General features: G+C 35.5%; 1 protein-coding gene across 4 annotated transcripts in view; it reads left to right on the forward strand.

The window, feature by feature from the left end:
* The window catches only part of FBXL17 (F-box and leucine rich repeat protein 17), a 539,173-nt gene that overhangs the window by 175,186 nt on the left and 343,198 nt on the right, over window positions 1–20,789 (forward strand). For all 4 annotated transcript variants that reach the window (XR_004264890.1, XM_032263825.1, XM_032264542.1 and 1 more), the window contains one exon: window positions 13,315–13,445. Coding sequence is in view for 3 of the 4 variants with exons in the window: in XM_032263825.1 (XP_032119716.1) it covers window positions 13,315–13,445 (131 nt within the window). In the remaining variant the exon portion in view is untranslated. The remainder of the gene's footprint in view (window positions 1–13,314; window positions 13,446–20,789) is intronic.

The raw sequence follows: 20,789 nt of genomic DNA on the forward strand, positions 1-20,789 counted from the left end.
CCTTCACCAAAATAACCAATTCCTTTAATGAAATTCCCTTCACGTGATTTCATATTTATAGTAGTTTTTGTTCTCTTAATTATACCTTGACTAACACATCTTCCTTTCCATGTCATTCTGGGTTTCTTACAGGAAATCACATTTAAGACAATAGAACTGATATTTATTTTCTTTATGAGACTATTGGAACAATTGGGATCAAAGCACAGCAGAGACTTGAACATAATATAAGATTTAAATTAGACCTGACTCTTTCTTAGACCACCACTGACTCCATACTGATGTCCTGAATCCAGACAAGCTGTAGCTAGAAACATAAGGGCAGCCAGTTACATGACAATTAAGAATAATAAAGCTACAAGTTCATGATGAGTTCCAAAAATAGGGTCGAGTGCTAGCTGCTTAATTACAGAAAGATGGTTTTCATACATGCTCTGAGCAACAACAGAGTTGTAATGTTTTCTGAGTGCTATAATCTATAATGTCAACCTACAGAAGCAAATGTAAAGAAAAGTATTTGACTAAAGAAGTTAACTTGTGAACTAGTTATTTGAGTTATTGGTTACTAGTTATTTGAAGCTATATCTTGGATAGTTTTGATTGACAATTAAAAAACAATTCATGTTATCCTGTTTATACTTGTTTGTTTGTTTTAAAAAATCTTGGTCACGTTTTTGTATTGGTGTGAGAAGGTATAAGTGACCAAAGTATGCAATATTAAGGTAAATTATAAATTGATATTTAAAGTCCTACCTTAGATGTACATTAGATATTGTCATTTTTAATTTTATTTCAATTGGCTGAAGCTTTTGAACTCATAGGAGGTTAAAATTGGTTGAGAGAGCAGCTTTACAGATGGACATTTCTTTGTATCAGAAAGAGGTGCTTTAATATATAAATCAAAGTTAGAAATTTTTGCACCTCATTTAAAAATACTTTTATCATCTCCTTTAATGATAATTTCATATTCCATGTTGTTTAATATCAGGGAAAACTTTACAGAGATCTTTCTGATTACCGTTTTTTACTGATAACTGATTTACTCCCTGTAGCGTAGTCATTAACTTAGACTTTTAGCTCTTTCACTTCCAGCTCATAACATTGAGTATAATTACAGAAGTCAGGAAGTAAAAGTTACTAATTCCAAATTGAAATACTTTGTGGACCAAGTGCTGTTGCTTCTTGGAGCTATTTGTAGAACAATGTAAAACGAAGTAAAACAAATGGGATATGATTCAGTGTTTCGGGAGTTCCTGACCTGAATTTCGAATATGAATCCTTACCTGCCCTTTAAAAAGTTTGACTCTTCTAAGATTGTTCTCACCTGGAAAGTGTTCATTCCTTCACTGTCTATCACAGGTGACTGGGAGCACTTTGGTAATAACCATGAAAAATGAAATCAAGTACAATGCTGAAGATTGTGGAAGAAATACTGTTTTTCTCAAACCTGCATCGTTATTTATTTTAGGACTATTTATTTATTCTCTGACTCCTGTTGCAGTAGTATGTAAGACCCGATTGATTCATTTTTAGATTATTAATATTAGACTTGTGGCTTTCTTTGCAGACTTTGGAGCAGGGGTTGGGAGAGAAGTATATATTTTGGAATTTTTTTGCTCATATAAAATGGCTTAAAATTGGAAGGAGAGAGAGCTGCTGCTGAATGCCTAGGTTATTTGGTTTCTTCCTGGGCGACTTGGAGCATTCTAGGCCTATGCGGTAAACCCCTTCTACAGAGAAAGGCCGTAGGGACCTGTTGACGGGGCCTCATGGTGTTTTTCAACATATTAAAGAATCTTTTGTGATAGCATAGAAGACCCAAAGATTGCAGGTGGCCCAGCTGGTGGTTATCATCCTGTGCACCACAGCTTTTTGGCTCAAAAGATGAAAATTTCTCATCTACTCTTTGAAACAGTATCTGGTCACGGAATAGAAAAACTGATTTCTGAAATTAAGGTTTAGGAGCTTTTTATTCACTTTAGGTTGAGGCCCATAAATGAGAATGTAAGGCCACGAGATTATCCATGTGAAGGTGAGTCCCAGTTGTATACTGTAAACCAGGAAAAAAAGATATTTTATTTGAGAGTGTAGAGATAACATTTCTGTAACATTTTTTGGAATGCCAGAAAATAAAAATATATGCCAGAACATTCATTAACTTAAAAATCATTACTGTCATTCCTTTGTTTTTCAGCTTAACACATTTAGAAATAATGAGTGAAATGATTTGACTGTATTGCTTTAATAGACAGTATAAGATCAAGAGGCCAATGTACAGGTCATTGGTTTGCATATGGTAAGCTTTTGTCTTGGGCTAATGACATTTTAGTTATTTCATTACTTTAAAAAATACGATTGTAAAACTTTCATTTGGAATGTATTTCCAAAACTTGTGACCCTTTGGAGAGTGATCCATGAGTGGAAGTGACTGAAGCTGGTTCAAAATTTTGTGAACAGTCTCTCTTTTTTGTAAATCTCTGAACTTGACATGAGGAAGTGAAGTACACAACCAGTCCAATTATTGAAGCAATCTTTTCTTGCTTGCATTCACATTTGACTTAATTTACCCTTAATTTACTTAAGCTTTGATTTTTTTTTCTGCTTTAAGTGAAACAGTGTGAATATTTTATTTTTTAATTGAAGGGAAATTTTCATTCTTAGTTCCTGCTGGGTAAAAAAGTGACAGGGCTGCTTAGCGCTGCTAACTTTAAGTGCTGTTTGTAGTTTGTTATGAGCTCTAGAAATCTTATATGGAGAAAAGAAAGAGATTTGGTGGAAAGAAAAGTCTTAGAAAAAAAGTCAATTAGAGACTGTGTGACTGCCAGAGTGAAAGAGGAGGAGCAGAGCAACCATTCTGAATTGGTATATTGAGAAGCAGAAATCCAATTAACAAATTCACATTTCTGCAGCAGCAGACAGTGATTAAAATTTTGGTGAACTACTCAAAATTCCTGCCACATACTTCAAACGGATAACTTATAGAGGCTTTTAAAAAAAGTTCTTCATTTTAAGAACAAATGTGTAAATAGAGAACTCATTATGCTTCTTGTTCTGAAATGACCTTTAATTGTATGCAACGAGAATGCTGTTTTTATTATTTAATGTTTACATATTACTTAACTTTATGTTCAAATAGAAGAACTTTAAAAGCATGTAGCCTCAGAGCTGCAGATCCTGCATTTGATGGAGTTAAAACAACAGAGAACTGATTTGTAGAAACTTAAATAAATAACGTTATATCTAAAGTTTTGATCCTGATTTCAAATTTTTCTCATTCAATTTTAAGCATTTAATAAATGTGTTTAGGCCAGGCACTATGCCTCATGCCTGTGGGAGGCTGAACTGGGTGGATCACCTGAGGTCAAGAGTTCGAGACCAGCCTGACCAACATGGTGAAACCCTGTCTCTACTAAAAAATACAAATATTAGCCAGGCATGGAGGCACATGCCTATAATTCCAGCTACTTGGGAAGCTGAGGCAGGAGAATCACTTGAACCTGGGAGGCAGAGGTTGCAGTGAGCTGAGATTGCGCCATTGCACTCCAACCCAGGCGACAATGTGAGATTCTATCTCAAATAAAATAAAAACATGTTTAATGCACCTAGTACTGTGTTAAGCACTGGTGACACAAAAGTGAGTAAGACATGGTCTTGACCTGCAGTAGCTTCCTTTTGTCTCTAGTGTGAGGAACACACACTTAAATTAGACCAGATTATAAAGCACCGTGGTTAACAACATGGTGAAATGATGAGCAACATCAGTGTGTGTACAGAGGGCAGAGTCTCCTGCTGTGAATGCTGGCATCCGAGGTAGCTTTGCAGAGGACATGGACTGGAGCTGTGAAGACTGAATTATGCTGTTATAGACTAAGGAAATGAATTTCACTGTGTAACTGCCTCAGATGGCCTGGGGGACACTTGCTATAAACCTGTTTTTTTTTTTTTTTTTAAAAGAATTGGGCTAGGCTTTTTGCACTCTGTTTTATTACTGTGAGAATGTATGCCTGCACATTAATTCAATCAATTAATTCAAAATTGATTCATCATAAATTGTAAGACTACTGTTTGTACCTAACTAACTTAATGCATTTAACACATTTATATATAATTAATACAATTATATTTTAAATGTAGAGGCATAAGTGTGATTTGTGTGCTACTGACTCCTAAATTTATTTGACATCTCTACTTGGTTATCTAGGCATCTCAAACATATTATATTCAAAACAATCTTTCCTGCCTGCCCCCAAAATGTCTTTGTTAGTTGCAACAGTATTTTCTGATTGCTCAAACCAAAACTCTTGAATTCATCCTTTATTCTTCTTTTCTTCTGATACTCCTTAAGATATTTGTCAAAAAATTCTGTTAATTCTACTTTCAAATACTGTATAGCCAAAATCACTTCATACCACCTCCAACTGCTATCATCACAGTGGTCCCAGTCACTGATACTTCTTGACTGGATTAATTCAATATAGCTTCTCTCTGCTTCCACCCTTGTGTCTATGTTCTGGATTCAACACAGTAGCTAGGGTGATTGTTTCAAAACTTAAGTTGGAACATGGTACACTTCTGTTCAAAACCCTCCAGAGGCTCCCCAGATTCCTCAGAGCAAAAGCTAAAATCCTTACAGACCCACAGACCATGTGTCCTGTTGGTGTTCATTCCATTCACTCTGTTGCAGCACCACTGGCTCCTTAATCATCCTTCAAAGCAGTGGGCCAGTTTCCATCTCAGGGTCTTTGCACCGTTCTGACTCTACTCCAGATATCAGCCTGGTTTTGTTTGCTACTTCACTTCTTTTAAATCTTTGCTCTAATATCTTTTCAGTAAGATCATCCCTGACTGCCTGTTTAAAATTACATCCCATCTTCCCTCTCTCTCTTCTCCATCCAGCCTGTCTACCATAATTTTTCTCTATAGTACTTAACACCTTTTAACACATTTTATAATTTATTTATTTATTTATCTATTACCCCTAACCCCCAACTAGGAATATAATCATTCTATGGACTGAGATTTTTTGCTTTTTTGTTCATTGCTGTATTTTTATCAGCTAGAGAAGTTCCTGGTACACAATAGCTGCTTAATCAATAGTTACTGACTACATGAATAACACCTTTTGCATTTTTTGAGTGATTAAAGAGACTATGCTTTACAAATTATTTTTTGTACTTTCAGTAACTGGATTTAAATATCAGTTGCTCTGCACCAGCGAAGTGGTTACCAGTCCAGGCTGAGATCAACTGGTTATCTTTTTCAGAAATACGAATGGTTCACCCTGTTCCAAGCTAATTAAATAAAAATCTCTAAGAATGGAGCCTGATTGTCAGGCTTCTTTTTTACGTTCCCTCATTATCCTAACTTGTAGCCAAGGTTAGAGCTAGGTGCTCAGGAAACATTGAAATGAATGTGAATAAATGAATAAAGAGTTACCACAGCTACTACCTCAGAGACTCAGATTAGGCCCAGCTTAAGCATCAAGATTAGATTTCAGATGTTTGTAATGAGAGATTGATTCTGAGAAGCACAGCCTAAGAAAGGCTGGAGGTATAAGAGGAAGGGGTCAGGAAAGGGAGGTGAAGAGAAGGAGAAGTCAAAGAGGGTATTCCTAAATAGTTATAGCAGGAAGGAAAAATTGTTGCCTTGTCCCTTGGCAGCTGTTGCCAACTAATGGTTCCCCATTTAAAGAGCATAGATATGTTGAGAATTACCTAATTAATAATTTGCATTAAGGCAAGTGTATTATATTTCCAAGACTTTATTTTTTGCCCTCCATATATGAATCAAAAAGACTTTGTGTAGAAGAGGAGATTTGAACCAGGTAGTAGAATAAGAGGAAGGGAGAGGGGAGCAGATACTTCTAAGTTATCAGTAAAATAAGTGAAGTGAGAGCAGATTTAAAATTATGAGCACAGTTCACTGAGCATAGTGAGAACAACTTCTCAAAATCTGGGGAAAGAGATTCTAATTGGCTTAACAGATTTTAGGGAATGGTATGGATGGACAGTGAAGGGCCTTGATAGGGAAGTTCTGAGATTCCGTTTTGCAGCAGAAATATTTTTGTTGCTTAAAGGCTTTGGAGAAGGTAGGAGATTTCATCAAAGTAGTTTCAGGAAGATTAATCTGGCTGGTGATGTGGCAAGAAGGAGTTAGAAGGGGCAACTTTGAGGAGAAGCTGGGCAGTAACATGTCCTAGAAAGCAAATGGAGAATAATGGATAAAATGGAGAATAATGTCAGTTCTGTTAGGATAATGGCAAAACCAAACAGGCCTTGGATTTGAAAATAATGCAAAGAGAAGAGCCAAGTGTGATTAAGAAGGCAGTGGGTGAAATACACTTTCTCTATGTGTTAAGAATACATAGAGAAAGTGCCTGAGAATTAAGATCATAGCTGCTATTGATTCCAAGACCCTGGAAGTCCTGTCTTCATAGTTAGTACTAGCAATTTTTATTGTCTCTACCAAGCTTTAAGGATTTTAGAAGCCTTTCAGTTCTACCCTCAGGGCTGGGAAGGATTTGCCTGATTTCCTAAATATGGCTTATTTAGGTTTTTATTACATTTCAATATGCTAGCTGAGATTCCAGCCTAGTTAATGAGTAGAAGGGATACCCCTTATTCCCTCCCTTGTCCAACCAAGTCCTTCTCTAAGTTAGATACTAGACCTTCTCAAAGTGTAGAAGTCTTTCTAGGCTTGGAAACAGAAATTCTCCCTGCCCCTTTTCTTTTCACTCCCAGCAGTCTTAGTTTCTTTACTTCTTTCTGCTTTTATACTTCAGTATCTATTGCTACCACCCCCTTCCCTTTCTCCTTGAGTCACTCTCCCCGTCCTTAATAGGAAGCTTTCCCTGGTTTTCATATAACTGCCTTTCTCTGACCTTTCTCTCTTCCTCTGCCTTTAGGCTTACCCTTGGTCTCCATCTTGACAGCCTGACAGCTGTTTGGCAGATGAGTGTGTGGTGCTAATCTATGCCCAGCAAGCAACCCCTTCATCAGCAAGGCAGCCTGTCTTAACTCTTGACTTTGCTCCCTAAACATTACAACTGCTTAGAAACCTAGTCCAATAAAGTTAATATGTGCAGTACTGACAAGAAGTAATTTAGGTACTAATTAACATTTGAACATACTTAACTATATAGAAGTTTTATTATTTTCAAAAATTACCACTTCTAAGTTGTGTCACTTAAATTATCCTCAGTGTCCTGAAGTGATAGAACATCCATCCTGCCTTTGCCAAGGTACTGTGAGTCCTTTTCTGTTAGTTCATCCACTTCAGTCACCCTGCACAATGGGGGGTTTTGTTTCATTTTCAACTTTGGTAGGGTCTTAAGAAAATTTGGAAGCCATTTGAGGTCTTTCTATAATCCACCAAGCCTGTGTTTCCTAGGTAACATTTTAGTGTCTCATTTTATATTTAAGTACATACATGGCCATACCAATCATTGACTAATTTTAGTCTTTAACATGAATTAATTAGATGTCACTTTTTTCCTAATAAAAGCAGTATTAAACTGAAAGATGATTACCTACATTCTACATTTGACTTGGGTTTCTGTTAAAATACTTTACTAAGTGTTTAAAAATTGGAATGAAACATTTAGATCTTGGTTGTAAGGCTTTCTTATTCAAATCCTCTGTGATTTGTGTAACTCACAACTACCAGTGAATTATAAGGAAAGTAAGTTTAATTAAAATGTCAGTTTCCTAAATGTAATTATCTGTTTGAGACTATGAAGGATTATTTTAGATAGCTTTTTATGAAACACTGGAGGGCACCATTATAAAATTCTCGTGGCAAAGGAAGGGAGTTGATGAATTTGACAGAACTGTTTGTGGAATTTTGAATAAATATGCCACATCTCATAGAAGTGTTAGTTTTGTGTCTTGTAATGATGCTGGTTATTGGGTATTAGTCTCTTGAAACTGCCTTTGGATACTGTCATATTTCATGTTGAGTTAGCCACAGTAGTTATAGACAAGACCATGTGAACATAGTGGCTGTCAGCTCATGAAAAAACGAAAGTAAAATACCCTTTAAGATCCCTGTAGAATCCTGGAGTGTAAGAGCTCAAGTAAACCTTTTTCCTCGTGGATGCAAGAGTGAGAAATATTTTATTTATGGACAGTACATACAGGGCAGTGAGAGGCACAAGTAGACCAGTGTCATCTGTCATCTAGTTTATGTTACTATGAGGTATAGGCCTGGATTCTAAAAGTTCAAGAGTCAAATAGAACTCAAGTTTTAGATATTTTTGGATTTTCACAAGTCTATAAAATATTTTAGATTTGCCAACATCCTTCTATCAAGTATCTGCAATTTGATAAGTTATTCCAGCTTCGTTGGCACTTAGTTATCTTTCCTATGATGAAAGACTGAACTGGCATGAGCAGCTTTATATTTTCTTCTTTACACAATTTTTATTGTATGCTCTCACCAATCTTCTTCTTGATATGTGATTTTTTTTAACTGTGGTAAAATATATATAACATAGAATTTACTATTTTAACCATTTAAAATATACAGTTTAGTGGCATCAAGTACATTCAAACTGATGTGATGAAGAGATACATTACAATGAAGGAAGCCAAGAGATAGATAAGGATTCACATAGAAACTCTGTGTCAGAAGCTGTGCTGGAACCCCAAATATGCATGTGTAGGAGATAGCTATGTAGCTGGATAAAATTTTTGTGACTTTGAATCTTCCTTGAAATTATATTAAAGATAAATTGGGAAAACAAAGTCATGCTGTATGTGTATTTTGCATGGTTATATTCAGTAGTTCACATATGCATATGGTTACAAATAGCAAAATTAATGCTTAATGTTTATAAGTTTAAGAGTCATATATCAAAGTATTTTCAAGCAGCCCTAAGGGTCCATTTAATGCAGTTTATTTCTGATTTTCCTGTAATACCAACATGAGGCTGCTGTCAGCACATGAGCCCAGAAAGCTACCCAGCATCTGCAGTTCACAGGGCTGCCTGCTTCTTTTTACATGTTACTGGAACAGTATATTTCCAACAGTGATAAAACCTTTTTGGGTGTGGGGATCAAAAATGCCCTGTAAAGAAAGCTAACTGTAAAGACAATGTGGTTTAAAAAAATGGTGATTTTTAAGGAAGAAAATAGAAATGTGGGGAACAGCAATATGAGGATTATCAAATTTAACAGTGACTCAGATCCTTGACACATACAAGTTCATCTTTGCCCAATCAAAAACAAGAAAACTTGACCAGTGAAACCATTTTATCCACCTTTCTAGCTCTAATGCAAAAATCTTTTGAAAAATAAAACTTTAGGAAACAGGAAAAGGCAGTTAACTTGTTTTAAGATACATGTATATTGAAACACATGACTATTGACAAGTATGAATTCAGTAAAAGCCAGAAGCTGTGCAAATATTTTCATAAAGTGTTTCCATTAAACCCATCTTCCCATGAATAAGGGCTGCTTTAAGAAATTTAGGAAGATCTCCCCACTTTTTCACTATCTCTGTCTCTGCCTCTCTGTCTCTCTCTCTCTCTCTTTCTTCTGACAAGAGTGGCTGCATCTTAACTGACTGTTTTCTAGGAAGTACTTTCTTGGAAGCTGGAGACAAACCTAGAGGAGAAGGCTGAATGGAACAAGCCTCTCCCTCTGTGCTTTTGTGAGCATAAGTATCTAAAGAGGGCAGAAAGCCTCAGCGTTTAAAATGAGCAAGGATATTCCCCTTGAGTGAAGCCTGGCCTTTTTTCAGCAATACAATGTCCTCTGTAGCTTACCTGTATTTGTTTTCTACTGGTGCACATAAATTACTACAAATTTAGCAGCTTAAAACAATGTACGTTTATCATCTCACTAGCTCTGTGGGTGAGGAGACCAGACAAGTCTTAGCTGTGTCCTCTGCCTAGGGTTTCACAATGCAATCAACATCTCAACTGGGGCTGTATTTCTTTATAGAGCTCAACTCTTCTTACAAGCTGATGTAGTTGCTGGAAGACTTCAGTGCCACGTGGTTGTGGTTGTAGGACTGCTGGCCATCAGCCAGTGGCCAATCCCCAGAAGCCTCTCACAGTCCTTTTCATAACACAGCTGCTTAGTTCTTCAAGGCCAAGCAGGATAATTTCTCTGACCTCTAGACCCTTTGTAAAGGCCCAACTGATTAGGTCAGGCTCACCTAGGATACTTTCCCTTTAGATTCATTCAGTGTCAACTAATCAGGAGCCATAATTATAGCTGCCAAATCTTTTTGCTTTATAAGGAGAACTTCCATCCTAATCATGTGTCCTGTCCACACTCAAGGGGCAGGGATTATGTTAGAGCATAGGACATTGGGATCATCTTAGAATTTTGCCTACCATACCTGTTTATTTTCTCACTGTGTTTCTCTCAGGGTCAGGAGGTGGGGGCAGGATTCTCTTTGCTTTCCATAGCTGCTTTCAGACTATTAGTTTCCTTCTTCTCATGAGAAATAACAACAAAAAAACGCTGAGTCTGAGACTTGTGCTTTTTGGCATTACTATTGTCTCTTTCACTTTATTGCCATCCTATCCTATCCTATCCTATCCTATCCTATCCTATCCTATGAATTCTTCCAGCAACTACATGAGCTTGTAAGAGGATGTGAGCTCTTGAAAGAAATATAGCTCCAGTTGAGATCTTGATTGCCTTGTGAAATCCTAGGCAGAGGACACAGCTAAGCCATGCCTGGTCTCCTGACCCACAGAACTAGTGAGTTGATCAATGTACATTGCCATCTATCCTTCTGGTGTCTCCTGTTAATAAAAGATGTTGGCCTTTCATTTTGCCCCAAGCCTAGCCATGACTGTGGGTGATTTCAATTTCTGTGCCCAGCACATGCAGATCAGGTATGGGAAGAAAGAAAGCATAGCAAGGAGCATGCATATCAACCGTTTGTTCCTTTAGTTGAATTCTAGTGAGGTCAGAAAAGTTGTAGAAATGTATTTTGCTGTTTATTTTGTATTTTATTTCTGTCTCTTTTTTTTTTTTTTGGCATCTGCAGATGCTTTAATAAAAGTTAGCTACAATGAGAAGTAAGATCTAGGAATCAGGGGCTATGTTTGCAGCAAAACTTTAGAGCCCAAACAGCTTACCTTAGAGCCCTGGGCTTAGTATTGACTATAATTATTTCAGTAAGGCAAACCCTGAAGAAGGGGAAACTGAGGGAGTTGACCCAGGTTCTGACTGGTCAGTTGCCTGAAGCTGTCAAAATAGCCAGAAAGGTCTATGTTTTAACAAGAATGAGTCCATTCCCGTGTGCTTTGGTTGCCAAGTACCAATTATGTTCTGATGTTGCTAAAGCCTTTACCCTGCAGTTATTGAATAGGAACTTTGTCCGAACCCATTTCTTCTTTGCTTGTCCTGCCTGTGTTCTGGAGCATCATTTTGCTGAGTCCCATGCTGGACTGGACGTGACTTCCTTGAACATCTCACCTGTTAAGGCAATTGCAGAGAGCTTTTCCTGAAGCTCTGCCTTTTCTAATGCCTACAATCCAGCCCTTAGAAGAAGCTGGTACAGATGCTTGCTGTCTTTATTAGAAAGAATTTACCTACTGTTGTGGACCTTTTTGTTTTTTATGTGCAGCAGCTATCTCTTTTTATCTCCGTAGTTGGGCAGCATGCTTCAGAGGGCATTGAGTAGTGATCTGTGAACTCACTCTGTATAGCTTCTCCCATTGGGAGCTGAGGTGGAAAGACAGTCTGAGTACTGCCCGGCACCTTTGCCTCCCACCCTTCCAATGACCATTCTTTTGAGCCATGCTGTCCAACACTATAGCCATTAGCCATATACAGATATAAAAACTGAATGTAAATTAATTAAAATTAAATAAAATTAGAAGTTCAGGTCCCCTATCACACTGGTCACGTTTTAGGTGCTCCATAGGTACAAGTGATTAATGGTTACTGTATCAGACAGCAGAAATATAGAACATTTTCAGTGGAGATTTAAGTGTCTACTCTTCCCTTGGGGTTTAAGCTAAACTGACTTAAATTCCCGCACACTTAGCAACTTAAAACAGCACTAGTTTATTATTTCACTATTCTATAAGACAGATGCCCATCTGACACAGGTCTCACCAGGCTAAATTCAAGGTGTCAGCTGGATTTTTTTTCTTTCCAAGAGCCTGAAGGGAGCATCTATTTTCTTGCTCACCTCTGCAGGTTGTTTGGCAGAATTAAGTTCCTTAAGGTTGTAAGTCTGAGGTCCTTATTTCTTACTTTCTGTCAGCTGAGGACTATTTCCAACTGTAAAGGTGCCCATATTCCTTGGCTCCTGGCCCCTTCCTCAATATTCGAAGCTAGTAAAAGTAGCTTGAATCCGTTTCATGATTGAAACATCTCCTGTATCTTCCATCACATCTCTCTGACTTTCTCTGAGTAAGTCTGTGCTTATAAGGGGCTCCAGTGATTACACTGGGCCTACTCAGATAAACTAGGATAATCTCCCCATCTCAAGATCCATACCTTTAATCACATTTGCAAAATCTCTTTTGCCTTATAAGGTAACGTATTAGAGCATAAATATCTTTGGTGGGAGGGGTATTTGTGTTATATGGTCTATCATATGCTTCCAGATTAAGTTTTGCAATTATTAAGCAAAAATAGCTTAATATTTGAAAAGGTAGCTTATTTGAAGAGGATAATTAAGATTCTGCCACCTTTATGTAAATATTATCACTAATTTGCTTTAGAGGCTAAACATCAGGGGAAGACAGGAAACTTAAAGAAATAGATGAAGACATGGAGAAGGTGGAACCTGGAATTTTTGCTTCTTAAAACACATTTTATATTGTTTCATGATGAAACACATATCCATAATAGTACAGTTTAGAGTACATTGATAATTTATCACCAGGCTATCTCTGAATTAAACGTTTACTCATATTTCATTTTTTAAAAAATGAAAATATCTATACAGAAATGGCATTATAATTATGAAGATAATATCTGAAATTGAACAATGTTATAATAATCTTACCAAATTGTAGGTACTTAATGTAATATACTCAATAGCTTGCCTGCCTATCAGACAATAGATTTCTAACTTGATTTTTAAGATACTTGAGTAAAATCTACTTTCTTTTAATGTTTGTTGCCATACAAATATTCACCATAGGTTTATGTACTATACTCATGTTTAATTTAATGTGTAAAATATTATATATATATTTAATTAAAAGCTTCCAGTTTATCATCTATTTTAAATATTTTACAATGATATGCTACCTTGTAATAAACTCCATTTATAAGTTTTGAGAATGAATGCAGCATTTACCTTTTTCATCTTTCATTTTATTTACCTCATTAGCTAAGAAACCTTTCCAGCTTGGACCTACGTCATATCACTGAACTGGATAATGAAACCGTGATGGAAATTGTCAAGAGGTGCAAAAATCTTAGCTCTCTCAATCTCTGTCTGAACTGGATCATAAATGACAGGTAACCATTGTAACATGTTAAAAATACTTTTCTGGAGGAAGACATGTAGCAAATACCAATTAACATTATAACAAGGCATGTCTTTAAAATTGAATGCAGTTGTGCCTTTTCAAATAGATATGTTTAAGTTTTGAAAACCATCTAGATCTATACATTTAATGCATTTTTTGCTTGTAATTGCAGCAAAGTTTTTAGGTGCTTTAATACAAATGTTTTCCTCAACAGTTGTAACAATAGTAAGCTGTTGAATTTTTTCTTTGATATCTGTCTAAGACTTGCCTGCTTTTTGCCATGCTTGTAAGTTTGTAATGATATATTATTTGTTGCTTTAACAGTTTTGCAACATTTGTGGTTGATTTTAATGATTTGGAGAAACCATCTGAAACATTATACATTTAAATCCTTTCCTAAAGGTGACATTTTTTTTTTTCAGAGATGGAGTCTCACTGTGTTTCCCAGGTGCAATTCCTGGGCTCAAGTGATCCTTTCACCTCAGCCTCCTGAATAGCTTGGACTACAGGCATATATGCCACTGTGCCTATATTAGTCCATTCTAGTATTGCCATAAAGAACTGCCTTAGACTTGGTAATTTATAAAGATAAGAGATTTGATACATAGTTTTGCAGGTTCTTTAGGAAGTATGGCTGGAGAGGCCTCAGGAAACTTAGAAGCATGGCAAAAAGCAGGCACATCTTACATGGCCAGAGAAGGAAGGAAGAGAGTGAAGTGGGAGGTACTCCACACTTTTAGACATCCAGTTCTTGTGAGAACTCACTCATTATCAGGACAACAGCAAGGGGGAAATCTGCCCCCATGATTCAGTCACCTCCCAACATGCCTTTCCTCCAACATTAGGGGTTACAATTTGACATGAAATTTGGGTGGGAACACAAACCAAACCCTATCAGCACCTAAGGATGACATTTTCTTTTCAGTATATACATGTAATTTGTTTCAGAAATGGAAGTCTTGTGATGAATAGTTTAATATACAGTATAGAATTGGAAGTTTTTTTCTTGTGAAGAATGATTAACCCATTTTTCTTTGAAATATTTAAGGAAGGAAGAAAACAATACAGGAAAACCCTTAAAAGTAGCCTATTATAATGAAAACAACTGCAGAGTAGCACCAGTACTACTGATTAGGTAGATTTGTAAATATGGGCATGAGAGGATTCTTGCCCAGTAAGTTTCCAAGAATTTTTAAGATAAGTTTCTAAAAATATTTTCCTTTCAAAATAGAAATCACTGCTTCAGCTAAAATTAGAACCTATTTAGATTTAAATATTCTTTTAAAAATAGAAGAAATAATTTTTTGGTGTCAGATAATGCTTTAAATTTAAGATATTTTTAATTTTTTTTTTTTTTTTTTTTTTTTTTGAGGCTGAGTCTTGCTCTGTCACCCAGGCTGGAGTGTAGTCGGTGGCATGATCTCCGCTCACTGCAACCTCCACCTCCTGGGTTCAAGGGATTCTAGTGCCTCAGAACCCCAGTAACTGGGATTACAAGTGTGCACCACCACGCCTGGCTAGTTTTTGTATTTTTAGTAGAGATGGGGTTCTGACATGTTGGCCAGGCTGTTCTCAAACTACTGGCCTTAAGTGATCCCCCAGCCCCCGCCTTAATCTTTCAAAGTGCTGAGATTATAGGCATGAGCCACTGCACCTGGCCTCCCCTCTTTTAATTTCCTTTTATACTTTAAAAATAAAACCATGTAGACTCCACTTTTCCCAATTTTGGTAAATTCTAATGATGACGTTTTCTTAAATTACCCTTAGTTACTCTTTAAATTATGTGATAGCCTTTACTTCACTCTTAATTAGTAAAATTTTTCTTGAAAAATGTACTCATATAGAATGGGTATGTGATCACCATTTATAAAAATTCTCTTGTTTTTGAGTAATATTCACCCTATGAAATATATCAATATTTAAAGAAAATGGAACTGGAGGTCATTATTCTAAGTGAAGTAACTCAGGAATCAAAAACCAAATACCATGTGTTCTCACTTATAAGTGGGACTTGAGCTATAGGTGTGCAAAGGCATATAGAGCAGTATAATGGACATGCGAGCTCAAAGTGAGGAGTCTTGGAGGGGGGTGAGGGATGAAAACTGCCTATTGGGTACAATGTACACTACTCAGGTAAGGGGTGCACTAAAATCCTAGACCTCACCACTATACAATTAATCCATGTAACCAGAACCACTTACGCTCCTAAAGTTATTGAAATTAAAAAAATTAAGAAAAAGAAAATTCAAATAAATTAACTTTCCTGAAAAGAAAATGTACAAAGTAAAATTCTCTATATTCAACATTCTATATAAAAATTTAAAGTAATCTTTAAAAAGCTATTCATGACAAATAATAAAGTACATAAATAAACAATGTCTTGTGGGCTTAGGTATCTAACATTAGTTTAATATATTATCATAAATTTCTTGGTAATACATTGAATTAAAAGGAGAAAACTGTTTCTGCAACAAGATGATTATATTCCAAAACAGTTTTTGGTATACAGGACATGTGTAGAAGAGTCATTAATTGGAGACTACTATAATTGATAAATAAGATAACAGTCTATACATGGTTATATGAATTATCTAAGTAAATATTTTGCTTAGGCTTGTATCATTTAATTAAAGATGGGAGAATAGATTTTTAATCTTCTAGTTCTTTAAATGCTAATTTTGTTGTAACTGGGTAATTTACAAATGAAAATGTTGGGAGCTCTCACTTTGCTTATCCTTCCCTTTGTTAGGCTTCGTGTACTCAAACCTTGTGCTTTTTCAATCATTTTTTTCCTACTTAACTGTAATGGTTATTTGGTGTTTGATGCCAAATATATGTATTGTAGAGATTTATTTGCAAGGAATGAAAGCGTATTTTTATGTTTTTAATGGAAAAGTTTGGATTGAGAAAATATGCATTTTAATGAGGTTGAGCAGTAGCATTTTAAAGATCAGGCTCTTTTAGGTTTTAATTACACTACTTGCACTTATCCTGTATACTGTAATAGAAGTTTCAAACATTAAAACCCACTTTGCAGTATCATCTAAATTACTCATCTTATTGTTCTTGCCATACTATATTACTAAGCTAAGTAACATTTGTAATTATATTGGTGTAAATCTAGAACTTCTCATCAGACTTAATTATAATTTCAGCACTTAGCTGAGATGGGTTAGTAACCTTCCACATAGAGGGCACTGGAATGCACTAATGCATTTAGCCTATCAATTAATTCTGTTTTACATTCGTTCATTATTATTATCCTCCAGTAACTCAGAAAGCATTTATTAGCCCCCAACTAAATACTTGGTACTATGTCTGATACTATGGGGCACTGAGTTCCTGCTGTTCTCAAAGGTCACTCTCTTTAGGTGACATAAGACTTAATGATAATAGTGAGCCTTGTAAGGATTGAGGGGATGAAAGTAACCTTTATTACCCAGGTAATTGATAGGCACTTTACACGTGTTCTCATTTAATCTCTTCAACGACTTTTGTTGAGGGGAAAGTCATACTATTTCTATTAAGTCTAGACCATTCCTTTGACTTCTCTTTGGCTTTTCAGTGGATGTATTTTTCCATCATCGTTGCAGTAAAATCTAAGTGAGGACAAACAAGAAAAAATGAATGGCTAATCAGTAAATTTTCCATGTCATAGTCAGGATTCAAATACAATTTACATTTACATATAAAATTCTTAATTTTTTAACTAAGCTCATTATTTTCTTTCATATTGAAAGTATAGTGGAACTTTTAGATATTAATTTCTATATAATACCTGTTACAAGGATTTATCCTGAATGTTGCTAGTTTTAATAAAGGATTTTTCACATTAAGGTAAACTTCAATACTTGTCATAGTCCTTTATATATAAGATTTACCCTAGGCTTTAAAAGTTCTTATCTGTGAACATTTTTTTTAAGTTCAAAATTTTAAAACATGTAGTAATTGAAAGACTTTACTGTTATGGTGCCTTTTAACATTTTCTGGTCCTTGAATTGATGATCTCTGTGACTAAGACATGCTGCTCTTTATCTTTGTTTTTCTAAAAGCACTTTTTGTGTTTAGAGAGTTAAACAGCATGATATTTTCTTGTATTCAGAAGGATGGTCTGGTAGTCATTTGACATTTACCATTGCTTTTGAATACAAATAAAATCCAAGTGTTTTATGAAAAGAGGACACTGACTATTTCTATCACTGATTTAAATTAAACATCTGGTTATTATGTCTCCTCCAGTCTGATTCTAAGTTTATCGAAATTTTTTTGTAGTTATATTAGTCTTTATTATTTCACATCCAATGTGGTCTACAGCATTTTTATATGTTTGACACAAAGTCCAAAAGCAGCATGTTTTGGGTGTAAAAGCTGATGTGTAAAAAACTGAATGGTCTGAGCATTGCTATAGAAATATAATAGTTCTTTTATTCTTTTTTGTTAATAAGAATTAAATAAAATCTAATTGATTTTAATAGATCTTTACAAAAGCTGTTTTTAGTTTTTAAACTATCAAAGAGCTAATCTCATTTTCAATTTTTTACATTGGTCCTGAAAATTAAATTAGTTTAATCCTATGTTTTATATCCCTATTATAAAATATATGAGCCTTTTTTTTTGACAGCTGACCATGCTTGCTCATGAATTAGGAGAACAATACAGAAAATACTACAAGATAAATAACATTATTTAATAAGTAGCTAAAATCACAAAGCATAACAAAAGCCAGCGTTGTTGTTAATATCAGTTATGTTGCCATAATTTGCTGTGTGAATCTTGTATTTATGTAAAGGAAGCTACTTCATCACTACATATTCTAAAATTTGGAAAATTTTAAATCTTAGACTGGTATCCATTTTCTTTCAAGTAAAAAATAAGGTTTACAAAATATTAGTATTTTATTCTATATGTGCTACAGGTTAAAATAGTACCTATAGATATTTTTCTCTCTCTTTTTTTTTTAAAAAATGGAGTCACACTCTGTTGCCCAGGCTGGAGTGCAGTGGCACGATCTCAGCTCACTGCAACCTCTGCCTCCTGGGGTTCAAGTGATTCTCCTGCCACATCCTCCCAAGGAGCTGGGTATACAGGCATTCACCACCATGTGGGGCTTATTTTTGTGTTTTTAGTAGAGACGGGGTTTTACCAGGTTGGCCAGGCTGGTCTAGAACTCCTGACCGCAAGTTATCCATCCATCTTGGCCTCCCAAAGTACTCAGGTTACAGGTGTGAGCCACTGCCCCCACCGAGATATTTCTCTTTAAATATCACTTTTAAATAAGACCATTTGAAGTTGCAAACTGGTGAGCCACAGCTGAGTCTAGTCCACAAAGCTGTTGTGTTTGGCAAACACAGTATTTAAAAATTTTGAATTAGTTGCCAGCACTTTAAAAATTGGGATATTTCACATAAATATTCTGAATTCAGGCTTTCTTTTGCAAAAGTTGTAGACCCAAAAATAACAGGCCCACATTTTCTCATGTCAACATTCTTTCCAGGATGAGGAATGGACTGTTCTCTTTGGCCATTTTCCATTTATCCACTCTTCCCACCAGGCATGATCCATTTTCTTTATATTATCTGCGTGTCCCCCACCTAGTCTACAAACTGAATTCTCCTTCCTTAAAATTGAAATGTAGAGAATTTAGATATTTCATATTGAAATCATATAGTTTTTTTTAAATTGCATCTGGTAAAATATATTAAAAAATGATAGAGAGTTCATTAGTTTACCTAAATTAGTTACTTATTATTTCAGGCACTGGAATGTTAGTCAACAGGTGGAAGTTATAGACAGATACAGAATGAAGTTTAAAATAAGTTAAAACCTTGATTTTCATCAGCTGCTTTCCAAAACAGAGAATGCACTCTTTGTTAGTGTTCAAACAGAGTGCTGTAAAGAGTTTCCTGAATTGTAAGGAGGGTTGGACTAGTTTAACATTCCTCTAACTCCAAATCTATGATTTACAGTTGCTAATTTTAAAATGAATTCATTGGCAATGTTTAGTGTTTGATTCATGATTCCTTTGTTTTCAACATTAAGAAAACTCTTAATACTATTCTCTCTCTTTTTTTGTATAGAAAAATCCCTCTTTTGTTTTTTTAGTTATATTGAGGTGAAAGTTGTAGAGTGACAGATTGCTTCACTACCCCTTTCAGTGAGACTGACAGCACCTTGGCTCATGTAAAACTCAATGAGGCTTTATATAAAGATTTTTCTAACTCCCCTGATCCTCTCTGGATGTTTATTCTGTTTCTTCTTTCAAATTTCCGTTGATTCAATAAAAAACGGTGATATTTAGAAATAAAGTTCAAAGAGGATTTGAGCAGGTGTTGGTGATATAAAATATTTGCTGAGTGCCCATTGTGTTTTATTTCCAAGAATTGTTTTGTGAACATATGCTATATATTGTATTTATAAGTGTTCAAGGACTGGGTAGATAATCTACCATCTTCCTGTGAATGTCATGTCACAGTGGACTTAGAATTTTATTTCATTTCAATCCCCTAATATTACTTAATTCTCCTAGAGACTGAGGTTTTAAAGATTGCCCAAGGGGAACAAACCTATCCATTAAATCTAGCAGGCAGAGTTGAATACGAGTTTGAGAATGTTTTGTTTTCTATTAAAGTTAAGTGGTGTAGAGGAGAGACATACTTTTTCACCTTGGAGTATTGAGTGTGAAGTTTGAGCAATTTTCTATCATAAAAGCCTGAAAACTTGGAAATAAAGAGGTGGCAAAAATAATGCCGACTGTTGAAACGGCTTGGTGGTGGTATTTATAGCAGCACCGCCTTGCCTCTATAGAATGCAGAGCAATCTGTCAGCAAACTTTTGGTGCCTAATAATGTGTCTGGGTTGGTTAGGTAAAGCTTTAGTAAAATTGAATTTTAGCTTATTTCTTTAATACACTGAATAGTTTTGCATATGTTTTATGACATTATTTGTGTTTTTGCAAAAAGAATAATGAAATATATTTTACTGAGTTCTGAGAGGATTGTAGAAACAGAATGAAGTCTTTCTAAACTAGTGACATCAGTTTGAGGTAAGCATATTTTTGGCACTATCTTTTTTTATTCTCAAATTTACATTTATGTGTAAGACCATCCCTAAAAGAATAGATTGGTATTGGAGTAACTATTATTCTGGGCTTCCAAACTATCTTTAAAAAATCATGAGGCCAGGCAGTAGTCTCACCTCTTGTCATCTCAGTACTTTGGGAGGTAAAGGAGGGTAGATGACTTGAGCTCAGGAGTTTGAGACCAGCCTGGGCAACATGGTAAAACCCCATGTCTAAAAAACAATTTTTAAAAATTAGCCGGGTGTGGTGGCACAT

This window comes from Sapajus apella, unplaced genomic scaffold (assembly GCF_009761245.1).
Source record: "Sapajus apella isolate SASKATOON/1434 unplaced genomic scaffold, GSC_monkey_1.0 scaffold1, whole genome shotgun sequence".
NCBI classification, from domain to species: Eukaryota; Metazoa; Chordata; class Mammalia; order Primates; family Cebidae; genus Sapajus; species Sapajus apella.